At 50.9% G+C, this 11,853-nt stretch overlaps 3 protein-coding genes across 3 annotated transcripts; 1 reads left to right on the top strand and 2 right to left on the bottom strand.

Annotated features, from left to right (window-relative positions):
- Positions 1 to 369: 369 nt before the first annotated feature.
- N7511_000885 (uncharacterized protein) lies at positions 370 to 2,606 on the top strand (the record flags this gene model as incomplete). Its single annotated transcript, XM_057123310.1, has 10 exons — positions 370 to 513; positions 569 to 682; positions 733 to 770; positions 823 to 877; positions 933 to 1,031; positions 1,085 to 1,305; positions 1,363 to 2,048; positions 2,123 to 2,342; positions 2,405 to 2,495; positions 2,553 to 2,606. 10 exons carry the CDS (start codon positions 370 to 372, stop codon positions 2,604 to 2,606), a joined length of 1,722 nt encoding a protein of 573 aa, XP_056989043.1.
- An 870-nt stretch (positions 2,607 to 3,476) lies between these two features.
- Positions 3,477 to 7,934, bottom strand: N7511_000884 (regulator of nonsense transcripts 2; the record flags this gene model as incomplete). Its single annotated transcript, XM_057123309.1, has 4 exons — positions 3,477 to 3,725; positions 3,789 to 6,979; positions 7,087 to 7,131; positions 7,691 to 7,934. 4 exons carry the CDS (start codon positions 7,932 to 7,934, stop codon positions 3,477 to 3,479), a joined length of 3,729 nt encoding a protein of 1,242 aa, XP_056989042.1.
- Positions 7,935 to 9,274: 1,340 nt separating this feature from the next.
- fhdA (putative transcription factor Tos4) lies at positions 9,275 to 10,882 on the bottom strand (the record flags this gene model as incomplete). The annotated part of the gene is made up of 2 exons (XM_057123308.1): positions 9,275 to 9,301; positions 9,356 to 10,882. The coding sequence occupies 2 exons, from the start codon at positions 10,880 to 10,882 to the stop codon at positions 9,275 to 9,277; spliced, it is 1,554 nt and encodes a 517-aa protein (XP_056989041.1).
- Positions 10,883 to 11,853: the final 971 nt, after the last annotated feature.

Genomic DNA, 11,853 nt, shown 5'->3' with positions numbered 1-11,853 from the left:
TCTAGCCGAGGGTCATTCTCGTAATTCTAGTCCTTCTAATCATGATATCCAGTCTAGTCAATTTAGTCCTTCTAGTGCAAGCCGATCCCTGAACTCGGCCGGTCGTTACTGAACTCGGAACTAGTCTCACAGCTCTGAGTTTTCGTCGGAATTGAATGGAGTGGGACATTTTCCACATTGCGCATTGGTCAAAGCCTAACCCTAGCTCATCCCATCGTATCATAGCTCATAGTGCTGCCAGGGGTGTCTGCCATGTGTTTCCTGCATTGAAGGACCCATCTAGCCGATTGAAGCTTATGATAGAAGCCGTTTAAGAGCCACTTCTTCTCTTTCCCCCTCCTTCCCACTGTTCTCCTGTTCAACTACACTATGACTGTCGACGCGGAAAAGGACCCGGTGCAGGAAACCGGCTCTGTGAAGGATGCGCCAAGCTCTCCTTCTACTGTTGCCCATGATAATGGCCCTGTACCGGCGGAGCCGGTCGTTGCCTTTAAAACATGGATTGTCGCTTCGGTAAGTGTTTCTGTTTACTTGTTGAGCATTAATGCTCATCAGTCACTATCAATAGATTCTCTCGTGCGGATATGGCCTTTCCTTCTGGCCTGTTCCCGTCGCAGCTGCCATTGGCACTATGGTCTCCGCAGATATGGGCGATCCGACGGGGTATATTTGGTTTGTTCCTGTATGCAATATTCGAGGCATTTCAATGGAGCGAGGCTGATGCAATTCAAGGCATGGACTATCTCGATCACCTGTGCTTTCTTGATCTTGTACGTTCTAGCCCTAATCCCTTGATGATTCTATACTTACGATAGTATACAGTGGCCCCAACACTGATCTTCTGGGTCGACGATGGTTCTTGGTCCTGGGCAACTTGGTAAGGATCTAGCTGTATACAGCAAGAAAAGAATCGCATGTTAACAGGTGTCTAGGTATGTTTCGTCGGTCACATTGTGGTAGCTTCAGCCAAAACCACAAACCAAGTCATTGCAGGCCTTGTCATCTCCGGCTTTGGCGGTGCTAACTGTCAGGTACGCAAGATCTCAATATTCAGGACACTGGGCCGAGCTAACAGCAGCCCCAGATGGCAGCATTCGCCTTACCAGAGCTCCTCCCAAACAAATGGAGACACATCGGCGTCGTGATAGCCGATTTCACTGTCTACATCGCCGTCATCGTAGCGCCAGTGACGGCAAGATACGGCTACGAAATGGGCAATTGGACCTGGAACTTCTGGGGTGTGGCCATCTTCCAAGGTCTATCCTTCTTCGGACTTCTATTTCTCTACCACCCCCCAAAGCACCCGTAAGACCGCGATCCCATTTCCAAGGCTAAATTCATTTCAACTAACACCTCATTCAGCCTCGGAATCCCATACAAAGAAGCCCTCAAAAACCTCGACTACCTCGGCGCCTTCCTCTTCATCGGCGGCGCAGTCCCCTTCCTAATGGGCATCGTCTGGGCAGGCGTCTACGACTCAAACGACGCACATGTTGTAGCACCGCTGGTAATCGGCGCCTTTGTCCTGATCTGCTTCGCGCTGTGGGAAACCTTCGGCAAGCTGAAATACCCACTGACGCCAACATACATCTTCTCCAGTTCCTGGGGTCGGGATTTCACCGCGCCAGTCATTGCATTGGGCGTTGTCAACATGTTCTACTACTCGTCCAGTATTCTCTGGCCGCAGATGATAACCGCCTTCTATACGAATGGCGGCGCAGACTGGAAGTATTCAGTCATTCTGTCTCTGCCGCAGGGTTTTGCTATTTTCTTCGGTGCAATCTTGCTTACGCTTTTCGGCAGCAGATTAAGACATTGGCAGTGGCAGCTTACAGGGTCTGTTTTTGTCATGGTTGTTTTCGGCTCGTTGCTTGGTCTTGTTACTCCTACGAACAAGGGGACCATGATTGCGTTTATTTTCCTCTCGCAGGCTGGGTTTGGGTGGGCGATTTATTTGAGTATTGCTATTACGCAAATGGGCGTTGAGCATAAGAATTTGGGTGTTAGTGGTGGGATCTCAGGGTGTATTCGATTTGCTGCCGGTGCTGGTATGGTTTCTCGTCCTTTTTGCGCGTTTGGCTGTGGTTGTGGTTGTGGCTTTTGCTAACTTGACTTGTCTCAGTTGCGACTTCCATCTATCAGACTGTCTACAGCAACTCCCTCAGCAAGTATACAGCCATTTACGTCCCCTCTGCTGCCATTTCTGCCGGTCTGCCCGAGTCCAAGACTGCAGATATTGTTGCAGCAGTGGTTCAAGGCGCATCTGCCTTGAAATCTTATAGTCCTGCCGTCGCTGCTGCTGCAGAGGCAGCCCTCAGCCAAGCCTATTGCAAGGCTATGTTGTAAGTATCAGCTCCTACAGCGGTCCCCCCTAGATGGCTTTCAGTTTTCTAATCATCACTAGCATCGTTGCAATGGTCTCAATGGCCTTTGGTATCTTGGGTCTTGGAGCTTGTCTCTGCTGCAAGGATGTCGATTCGAAGATGACCAACAAGGTAAACTACGCTGTTCTTCATTCGGGTTGTTTTCATTGCTAATCCTTGTTCTCTTAGATCGAGGTTTACCTCGAGAACACAGATCTTTCGGACCGGAACAAATTCCATTAGTCCATTAGATTATACAGAAATGCTGCGATAACGAATTTGGCTCAAGTTGCGTGTATTGCAATTTGAATGAAGCAGGCATTCAGCATGCTATTGATGGCCAACACATACCTGGGAACAAGAGATAGATTACCCGGACAAAGAAGTAGTGTATGATGTATCAAGACCTCTACACACAAAATGACATACCGGCCTCGGCCTAATGAGAATAATACAGGACTCTCGCTTGAGTTACGTTTTACCAATTCACAGCATCAAAACATAAAGCGCGTTCAAATTGAAGCATACCCTCTGCTACTAAGTCATACATAACTCTGCTGAATGGAGGGGGGCGTGGTTAATCGCACACATAGCAGAACCCAGTCTTGTTTCTTTCCCATGTAAAAGTCGACCATCACCAACAAAGTGCACCCTCATCATCCGAATCAACAGCACCAGTCCTCTTTCACGAATCACACCCGTGAAGGGCTTCAAGTCCTTATCGAAATGATGGGTGTCTCCGGGGGAATCTGCAGGAAGGGAAGACAGCCTCGGTCCAGCGTAGGTCGTTGCAACAGAGCCGGGTAAACGATAGCCAGAGATGGGCGTGTGCGATTGGTCTCGATTCGATTCGCGACAAGACATTGTCGTCATCGCGGAGTCAGAAAGCCACATACATACTCATTCATTGAACGCTCAACTCGAGCCAGACTCACACGGCTGTTTGTGGCCGTCGGTTGCCAGCAATGGCGCTGATATTGGGATTGCCGGGTAAAAAAGTAGTGAAATACATCCGATCTCAGTCCAGGTACGGTATGGCATGTTGCATGACCATTGGATCTGTTTGAGCCTTTGTGGATGAATAGACCTCGGTCCGGACGGTGACGGTGTTCATTACCAGTTGACATCGCTGAGCTGGAGTTTGCGAGACCGGAAAGCAGAGCGGTTGGCGCCGGCCTTGTCCATCCGCTGGCTGGTCGGGGCGCGCTTTTCCTGCGCTGCTTCTGCGGGCTCGGGCTCGTTTGAGGCCTCGTAGTTCAGGACCAGGTTCTTGATGCGTTGTTGCTCTTCACGGTCTGCTTGTTGTTGGCTTCGCATGGCGATGGCGAAGGTCGAGTCTGATGGGAGGTCGATGGTGCGGGTCTGGATAATATTAGTTTTTCTGAACGCCGTGTGATATGTCGTTATGTGGATGTGGAATCTTACCTGTTGCTTGTTGCCCTTCTTTGTCATTAGAGAGAATGCCATTGTCTTCGGTGCAACCGGGACAGCTGGAACAGGCTCGGGACTCGAATCGCTAGGCATGTTCTCACGGGGAGGCCGCTTCATAGGCAGGGGGATATCGAAAACGGTCTTGCGCTCAAATCGTCTGGAATCCATACTCTCGGCCATCATCTTCTCGAACTCGCGATCGAATTCGGCCTCGGTGGCAGGGTCTCGCTCCTCCTCCTGTCGGGTGACAATAATCTGCTCGTCCTCGGATTCGCTTTCGCTGTCTTCATTCACATCCTGGTTGGGTCCGGAAGCCTGGGGTTTGTCAGAAATTTGGGGTCCTTGAGAGTGAGCAGGGGGTGTGCTCACTTCTTCTTCGTCACTCGATTCCTGCTCTTCATCAATGTCAGGGATTGCATCATCTTCAAAACCCTCATCGGACGAACTGCTCTCCGCTTCTTCTTCCTCAATGTCTGCTTCCACCGGTCTCTCCGAATCTTGTACGTTGTAATTCTGGGCAACAGCCTCGCTGAAAATTCTTGTCGCTTCTTCGACCTCTGTGGCTAGCTTCCATTGGGGGCGGATAGACGAAAACGTATCCTGGACAAGGAAGTCCACGTCCATGGGCAGGGGATCCTTGGTAAAAAGATAATACTGGAAGAACGAAAGGAAGAAATCGAGCTTCTTCTTAGCCGAGCCACGATCAAAGCAATGGCCACATGTATCGAGAAGCGTACATGCCAAGCGTAGACGGAAATAATCATCAGGCAAGTCGAGCATGGCGATTCTTCCAGGAACCGGTGTACCACCTTCATGGCCGAAGGTGATGATGCGGTACAGCGTATCGAAAACGACCGGGGAATCAATCATCTTGTAGTTGTAGAGCTCGCCCAGGTACTTCACTTCTGCAATGCGCTTCTGGTTGAACTTGAAGTCGTTCTGCTCCAAGCCAAGTGTGATCTGCTCCAGGATGTTGTCGACAATTCCGATGACAAAGTCTTGGTGGTATCGGTACAAGGCACTGACGAGAATCGCTAGAAGGTGGATACTGCCATATTTGACCTTGACAGGTTTGCTGAACACGCGTTCCAGGATTTCCACAACCTCCTGTTCCTCCCAGTGAAGTTTGCGAATAGCCTTCAGAATCTTGGTGTAATTGCGCTTGTTCATATCCAGGTAGATCAACCGGCGGATGTACTGCTCCATGGGGGTACGTTCCTTCTGCTGGATGGCTGGGCGTGGTGGCGGGTCCACGTAGTAGATTGCATTCTCGATGACCATACGTTCCTGCTGGGCGAGATGTTGCACGGCCTTTTTGCGGCTCAGGGTCTCCAGGAAGGATGCCATCCGGGGTGATGTTTCTGGGTTGCGCAGCAGGTAACGACCACAGTTTTCTAGCAGGTTTCCGATGATCTCGATGTTCATGCGTGAAAAGTCATCGAGTGAAACCTTGAAACAATGGAAGATGATGTGCTCTGGGACCACGCCGAATTTTGTGAGTTCCGCTAGATAGCGCACATTTCCCATGCGTACTTGACCAAGGAACTCCTTTGCTTTGCGCCGCTGTAGACTTCGGAACTCCTCGTCGAGGTAGGTGGTAATTCCTTGCGGGATATCGGGAAGATACTGTCCAAGGGTTGCAACCAGGCGAGAGTACAACGGCAGAAGATCAATGCGGCCCTTTGGGATATCTGACACAGCCTTGACCAGTCTGTTTCGTGAAGCCTTTGAGTTGACCCAGCAGAAATCCAGAGCAAACTGGTCGACTTGATCCTTGGTCTGCAGCTCAGAAAGCTTCGCCAAAAGGGAATCCACCTGAGCGCCCACAGTTTTACTCGCGATTGTCGTCGATTGATCATCTGCCTCAACGGAGGACTTCTCATTCGAAGCCTCTATCGAGTCATTAGTATCGCCCTCAGTCTTCTTTCCACTCTCATCTGCTTCACTCTTCTTCTTCTTGCCGTCTTCTAGCAACATCGCCGGCACCTTCCCTTTCAAGTCGACAAGATTCTCGTAAAACCGTCTCTCTTCTTCGTCTTCCCATATCCCTGCACCTTCACCCTGGCCGCGCAGGTAATCAGCGGTCTTAACAAGGCCAATTCCACCGCTGGCCGAAGCATCGGTGGTCTCTTTCTCAACAAGATCAGGCATCTCGGTCCCCAGAGCCTCACATAGCACCTGGGTGTTGGCCACAAGCTTCTCCAAGGATTTCGTCTGTTTTTCAAAGTTGGCTTGACGGTCCTCAAAGATCTCGCCGCTCTTCACATAAGCTTCAGCGTTGCGGCGGTTCTGCGCTGCCAGTGCTCTCTGGTCCCGAACAACATGCGCCTTAACGTCGTCGAGGTACCGGTTCAAGATGTTCCGGAATCGCTGCTGAGTCTTCTCAGGGGTCAGAGGAAGGTCAGCTTCGGCATTCGATTCGCCATTACTATCGGCCTGGGCATCGCTGGAAGTCGTGGCACCATCCGCCTCAACAGTCTTCCTTCCATCTTCTGCGAGCTTCGAGCCAACAATATCCCAACTGAAACTCTTCACGAAGAGCACAGCAAGCGGCAAATTGGTATGGTCGCGGTCATGTCCGAGCAATTCCTTCAGAACCTCCAATGGGAACGGTTCGGCTTGTTTGTCCTGGTCCTTCGTTCCCACGGCAGGCGATTTAGCCTTGAGAAGCGCGTCTGATGTCTTGCCCCCGATGCCAACGGCACCATCTTTGCCCTTCGCGCCTAGATCTTCAGGCCGCTCGACGTCATCCAGAGTCTTGAGAACATTAACCAGCCAGAGCTCCGTAATAACCCTGAGAAGAACGCGATGACGAGACAATCGGTCCTTTTCTTCCCGTTCGCGAATCTCCTGCGTCAAAGCCTTCAACTGTGCCTTATCCGGTGTGCTCAGACCGCGGCCGAGCAGCCAGCCAATCTGTCGCGTGAACTCCCATGGTCCGAATCGCTGGTGCAGCGCGCTGACGACTTCAACCCCTGCGGCGATTTCTCCGGGTGATTTGAGCTTGCACAGTCCTTCATAGCAGGCGGAAATGATCTCGGAGAGGTACTTGTGAAGCGACAAGGTACGAATGTCAGCGAGGAAAGTGGACAGGGCGGAGGCACTGATTCCTGTCCGAAGCCGCTTGATAAAGGCGGTGTTCTTTTTCAGCGCCGAATCGAGGGATTTGCTCGTGTTGAATACGTCTGTGTTGTCGTTAGTCTCTGAACCGGATCGGTCATGGGGCGGGACTGCGAGGCAGTTCCAGATCCATCGTCGTCATCATCACGACCGGCGATGGGGTCACTCGTACCGGATTCGCCTGCCCAGGCTCGCTCATTCAGGTCGCGAAGCTCCCCTGTGAGAATCTGTCAGTTTTTGTGGAGTGAGTCTCTGGGTCTGGAATCTGTACTTTTCCGCTGGCGATCCATCTTCTGTGTGTGCACAGGTTCAATCGTGGGGTCGTTTCTGAATGTCCGAAAGGAATGCGCTTGGGTGACTGAAACGCCGCATTGGGGAATGGAGGTTGTGAAGAGAGTAGCAATCGCCTGAGAAAGCCGGAAGCTGAAAGCTGAAAGCTAAGAAGCTGGCGGAGGCCGAGTTCCACGTTCCAAGGCGGTGCGGAGGTGGACTTTTTGCTTATCCACCGTGCGATAGCGTTGCCTACTTCATCCCAGCCCTGGAGGGTATGCTGATAGGAGTCATCCAGACTGAATAGTTTTATTGCGTTGCGCTTACTTCGATCTGACTGCTAACTAAACCTAGACAAGCTCAATTTTCGACCTCAATCCCATTATTACTCCAAACCCCCACTTCCTCAGGCCGATCCATCATTAACGCAAGCACTAAGTCCAAGCCCAAGCACCAGATCCAGTACCAGTATCCATTTGAGACCCAACGACCGCCTTAATCCCCACTATGCGCCTCCGTAAACCCCATCTCGCTGCCCTGTCCGGACCCAAGCAACTGTCCTTGCAGCTGATGCTTCCGGTCCTCATTACTCCAGCTCTGGCGACGATTAAACGTCGGCTTCCATTCATCCTGGGTGGCATTGGTTGACTCTGATTTCTCGGGAGACTCGAGGTCTTGAGATGAAGGCAAAATGACATTTGCCTGCCCGTGCATCTCGTCGAAAGGGTTGTGTTCCTGGGTTGGGGGCATTGTGGTAGTAAACTGGAGTATATCGTATATCGATGATATAATATACTAGAAATAGATACGGCAGTGCGGGATGAGGTGATATGTGTTAAGGAGGACTTATTCCTGAAAGAGGATTTCAATTGAATTGAATTGGATTTAAAGAACAACCGTACCCAGCTCAGACTGTATGTCTCTTATATACCTCGTGGTGAGGGGTATGTAAAGTCAAGCTAGGTGGCGAGGTCTCTGAGATCCCGGAAGATGTTGCAGTGGGATGGATTGGAAAACTCTCGTACAAGGCAGTCGAGAGGAGCATGTCCTATGTGATCGAATGGGCGATGTTCAATGGGGATGGGGATATAGGGTATGACGTGTGGTGGCGATGGAAGCACATGAACCCGACAAATAGAGAAGCTATAGCTCAAGAGTGTGGAAAGACTGTTGATTCATTTTGAGAATCACGAAAGCATCCATGGGTTAATTTCAATTGTTGTGCTGGTACTCGCATTGACATGGGATAGTGATGGGATGGTGGCGATGGTGGTGATAATACGAGACGAACCCTGTAGCGAGAGATTTTGTATCACTTCATTGATAGATGCTACGGCACTCATGTCTATCATATGAATTTCATAATGTACTGTCTACATCTGCGCACCAACGTCGCATGAGTACCAAATGATTGGGTGGCAGGGCATCCGAAGGTGCTCGTCCTGCACTGTTCTACGTCAAGGGACCAAAGTATAATAGTGACATATTGAAATTGACGAGCTAGCATACAGGTCATGATTGCGTTCAACCGTCGAAAAGCAGACCCAGGGAAAGGCAAAAAATCAACGAGGCAACGGCAGAGAGTAAGGTACAAACATAGTCCGCAAGGTACGCGTGACATAGTCGTAGGCTGTCTGGGCAATAGACAGACAAACAGGTAAAGCTGGTAAATGGGGTTTCTTCCCAAATGAGAAAAGACACAGGCAACACACAATGAAAGCGGGTTTCAACAAGAGTGATAAAACCCATGCGAAGCAAACAAAGAAGTCGACTTCAAAAAGCATCCGGGTAAACCAATTTTGGCTCTATCAGGCCCATCGGAACCAAGCCGATATACAGGCGCTTTTGGGACACCACATATCGTACAAGTCGATACTAAGAACAACAAAGAGAAATACCCCCCAAAAAAGCAGAGCAGGAAAAGAAAAAAAAAAAAAAACAAGAAGAATGAATTAACAACAGGGTATGCCTCACGCCACGCTATGCGAGTCACCCTGGTCGATAGATCGGGGTGACAAAGAATCACTGCAAATATGTACTGAGAAAGCCCATCCTATGACGGAAAGACATTAGGACTTTTAGTCAATGGCTCATTTAGGCTTACGCCAGAAGTATTGCTAATGAGTTGTTAGTAAGGTCCAGAGTTGCAGGGGTACTTGTGAGGAACTAACCTTGTGCTGCTTCCGACAGTTGCGCAGCCCGGGCTTCCGAAGATCATTGACCACAGCAGACCGTCTCATCACATCATCATCCTCGTCGGGAATATAATAGTATTCACTCTCGAGGGGCTTGCCCGCTGCATCTTTTCCTTCACGGGCAACTCTTCCAATGAACTTAGTTGTTTGGAGGATGGTACGAATCTCAGACTTTGAGGGACCAGAGAGGTTCGAGTGGCTGGATCGCCAGAAGGCAGGGGGGAGGTTGTTCAAGATGGTAGAGAACGGTGTGGACGAGAGGCGGGAGAAAGCCAATTGGTTGGCAGCGTGGTTGCGAACTCGCTCGAACCGTTCATCGGTGTACAGAGGCTTAGCCTCAGGGGTATCGTGTTCCTGGTCTTCAAGGGCTTTGGCAGGTTGCCTGGGAGAACGTGTAGGCTGGAGGGGTTGGGCTGGCAGCAAGCTGCGTGGGGAACGAGCAGTTCGAACGGGAGAATCACCTGCCCGGAAAGACGCCATACGGGGAAGAAGGTTGTCGCCAAATGGACCGAAGGAGTGGATAATAGGATCGTTCTCCTCGTCATTATCGGAGAATTCCTCGGATCTACTGTGGTCACTGAACTCGCTCGCGTGTGACGTGTTAAGCATAGCAGTGGCACGACGGGCGCTTTGGGAGGTCACACCAGTGACCGTGTTGTGACGTTTCAATGGGGAAGGCTCATCCTCGAAGACAACAACATCAACGCGAGACCGGGAAGGGGTAAAGATAGGTGAAGATGGGGGAATGGCATGCTTAACAGCAGGCGACGGGGACACAGGTGAGGCCAGACGCTGACGTTCTAGCATTGGACTTTCCTGAAGCTCCCGTCGAGACTGGCGTCTCTGAGTTGGTGTAGCTTCATCACTGGTCTGTTCCGAGTCGGTAGACGGGCAGTCCCTCCTGTCACCACGGGGCCATTGCACCAGCACGCGAGCATCGTGGACATCAATCATGATATCCGCATCCTTAATGTCCGAGGTGAAAGTTTTTCCTTTGGCTAGGTCATATTTCCTCCCTTGGCAGTGGATCTTGATTCCATTCCATCCCATGCAGACGATCTCAACCCTATCCCGGTCGAATGGGTTCGGAGCAGGCTTGTATGTAGCTTTGACATGAACACGAGAGATCATGCGGCTGGCAGCCAGCTGATGATGGCAAGAGACACTGGATCGACCCATCAGAATAGGTTCACCACTCTCCAACAGCATAATCGAAGGCACGGCGGACAGGGGAGCTCGTTCGAGGGCGGCGGAAAAGGACCGGGTCAGCGAAGGACGAGAGCCAGCGACTCCAGGAGGAGGAGACGACGACATAATATGAGTCGAAGAGGTCGGGACAGGCGTAGGATAGGTCGAGACTTCGGGTTCCCGTGCTACACGTTTGTGAGGCCGAGGAAGGGAGGGTGATGAGCTCAACGGCTCAAAGGCAGGCAGCAACGCTGCTGGACGTTTCATGCCAGCAGCTGGAGCAGCAATGCTACTCTTGAATGGAGAAGACTCCATGGTATTTAGTGGGACGAAGTCGTCACGAGCTCACACTCACGAAAAAAAACCCAGAGTCGAGGTCGAGGACCCGCGTCACCGCGTGTTGTGTGAACAGAAAGAAAGACCTAGAGTATTATGGGAAGAGACGTAAAAGACGTCAGGGGCCTCCCCCTTAAGAAAAGGGTGTGGGTGGGAGGAAAGGAAGTGGTCAAGGAGTAAGGAGGAGAAGCATTGAAGAAAAAGGCAGGTGTGTGGTGGTGGAATGTCCTGGGGCGGAGCGTCTCGTCCCTGCGCGGAAATGCACGCTTACAGTCCGAGACGCGTTCCATAGGCGCCCCGGACCCTCCACCTTTTATTCGCGATTCTAATTAATTTACATAGGTAATTGAGATATACATTTCCTGCACACTATGGACCAAAACGTGAAAGGGCGCGATTTAGAGGATTGTTTGCTGTAATTCAGGGCGTCAACTCTATACACTTGGAAATGACAAAGCGCGTCCGCGTCTCAAGTCACGTGCCTGTGACCTCACAGCGCGGTTTGGTAGCTACGGTCACCGTCAGGAATGGGATCTTTCCTATATCCAACATTGTTGCTGGGATGAAGTATGTCTATCAATGATAAGAAATCATGATCTGATTCCACCGAGGCAGCCCTTAAGTCTCGATGGTCGGTCAGATCCTTCAATACTAGTGGCATCGACGTATTGAACAAAACCCAGCCGACTATACAATTAGCACAGAACCAACCCCACTGCTGTCACGAAATAGGCATCCGACCGCCCAGTCGCGTTTCTCCCAGCCACCCCCAGTTGAGTTGGTTTGCTTTCTGATATAATTTGGTACGTGATTGGTCTGGAAGGTTCTCTGCAATGGTTAAGAAAACACAAGCGGTTAGGAGCTGGCTGGGTTTTGCGTATGGTTTGCACAGTGGGGCGGGTGGTTTGAATTTTTGATGTCATGTGCTGGGGTCATGTGTTTGGGTGCAT

Source organism: Penicillium nucicola (genome assembly GCF_028828085.1).
Source record: "Penicillium nucicola strain IBT 29836 chromosome Unknown utg000001l, whole genome shotgun sequence".
Lineage (NCBI taxonomy): Eukaryota > Fungi > Ascomycota > Eurotiomycetes > Eurotiales > Aspergillaceae > Penicillium > Penicillium nucicola.
The sequence above is the reverse complement of the archived record's forward strand: the minus strand, read 5'-3'. Positions and strand labels throughout refer to the sequence as shown.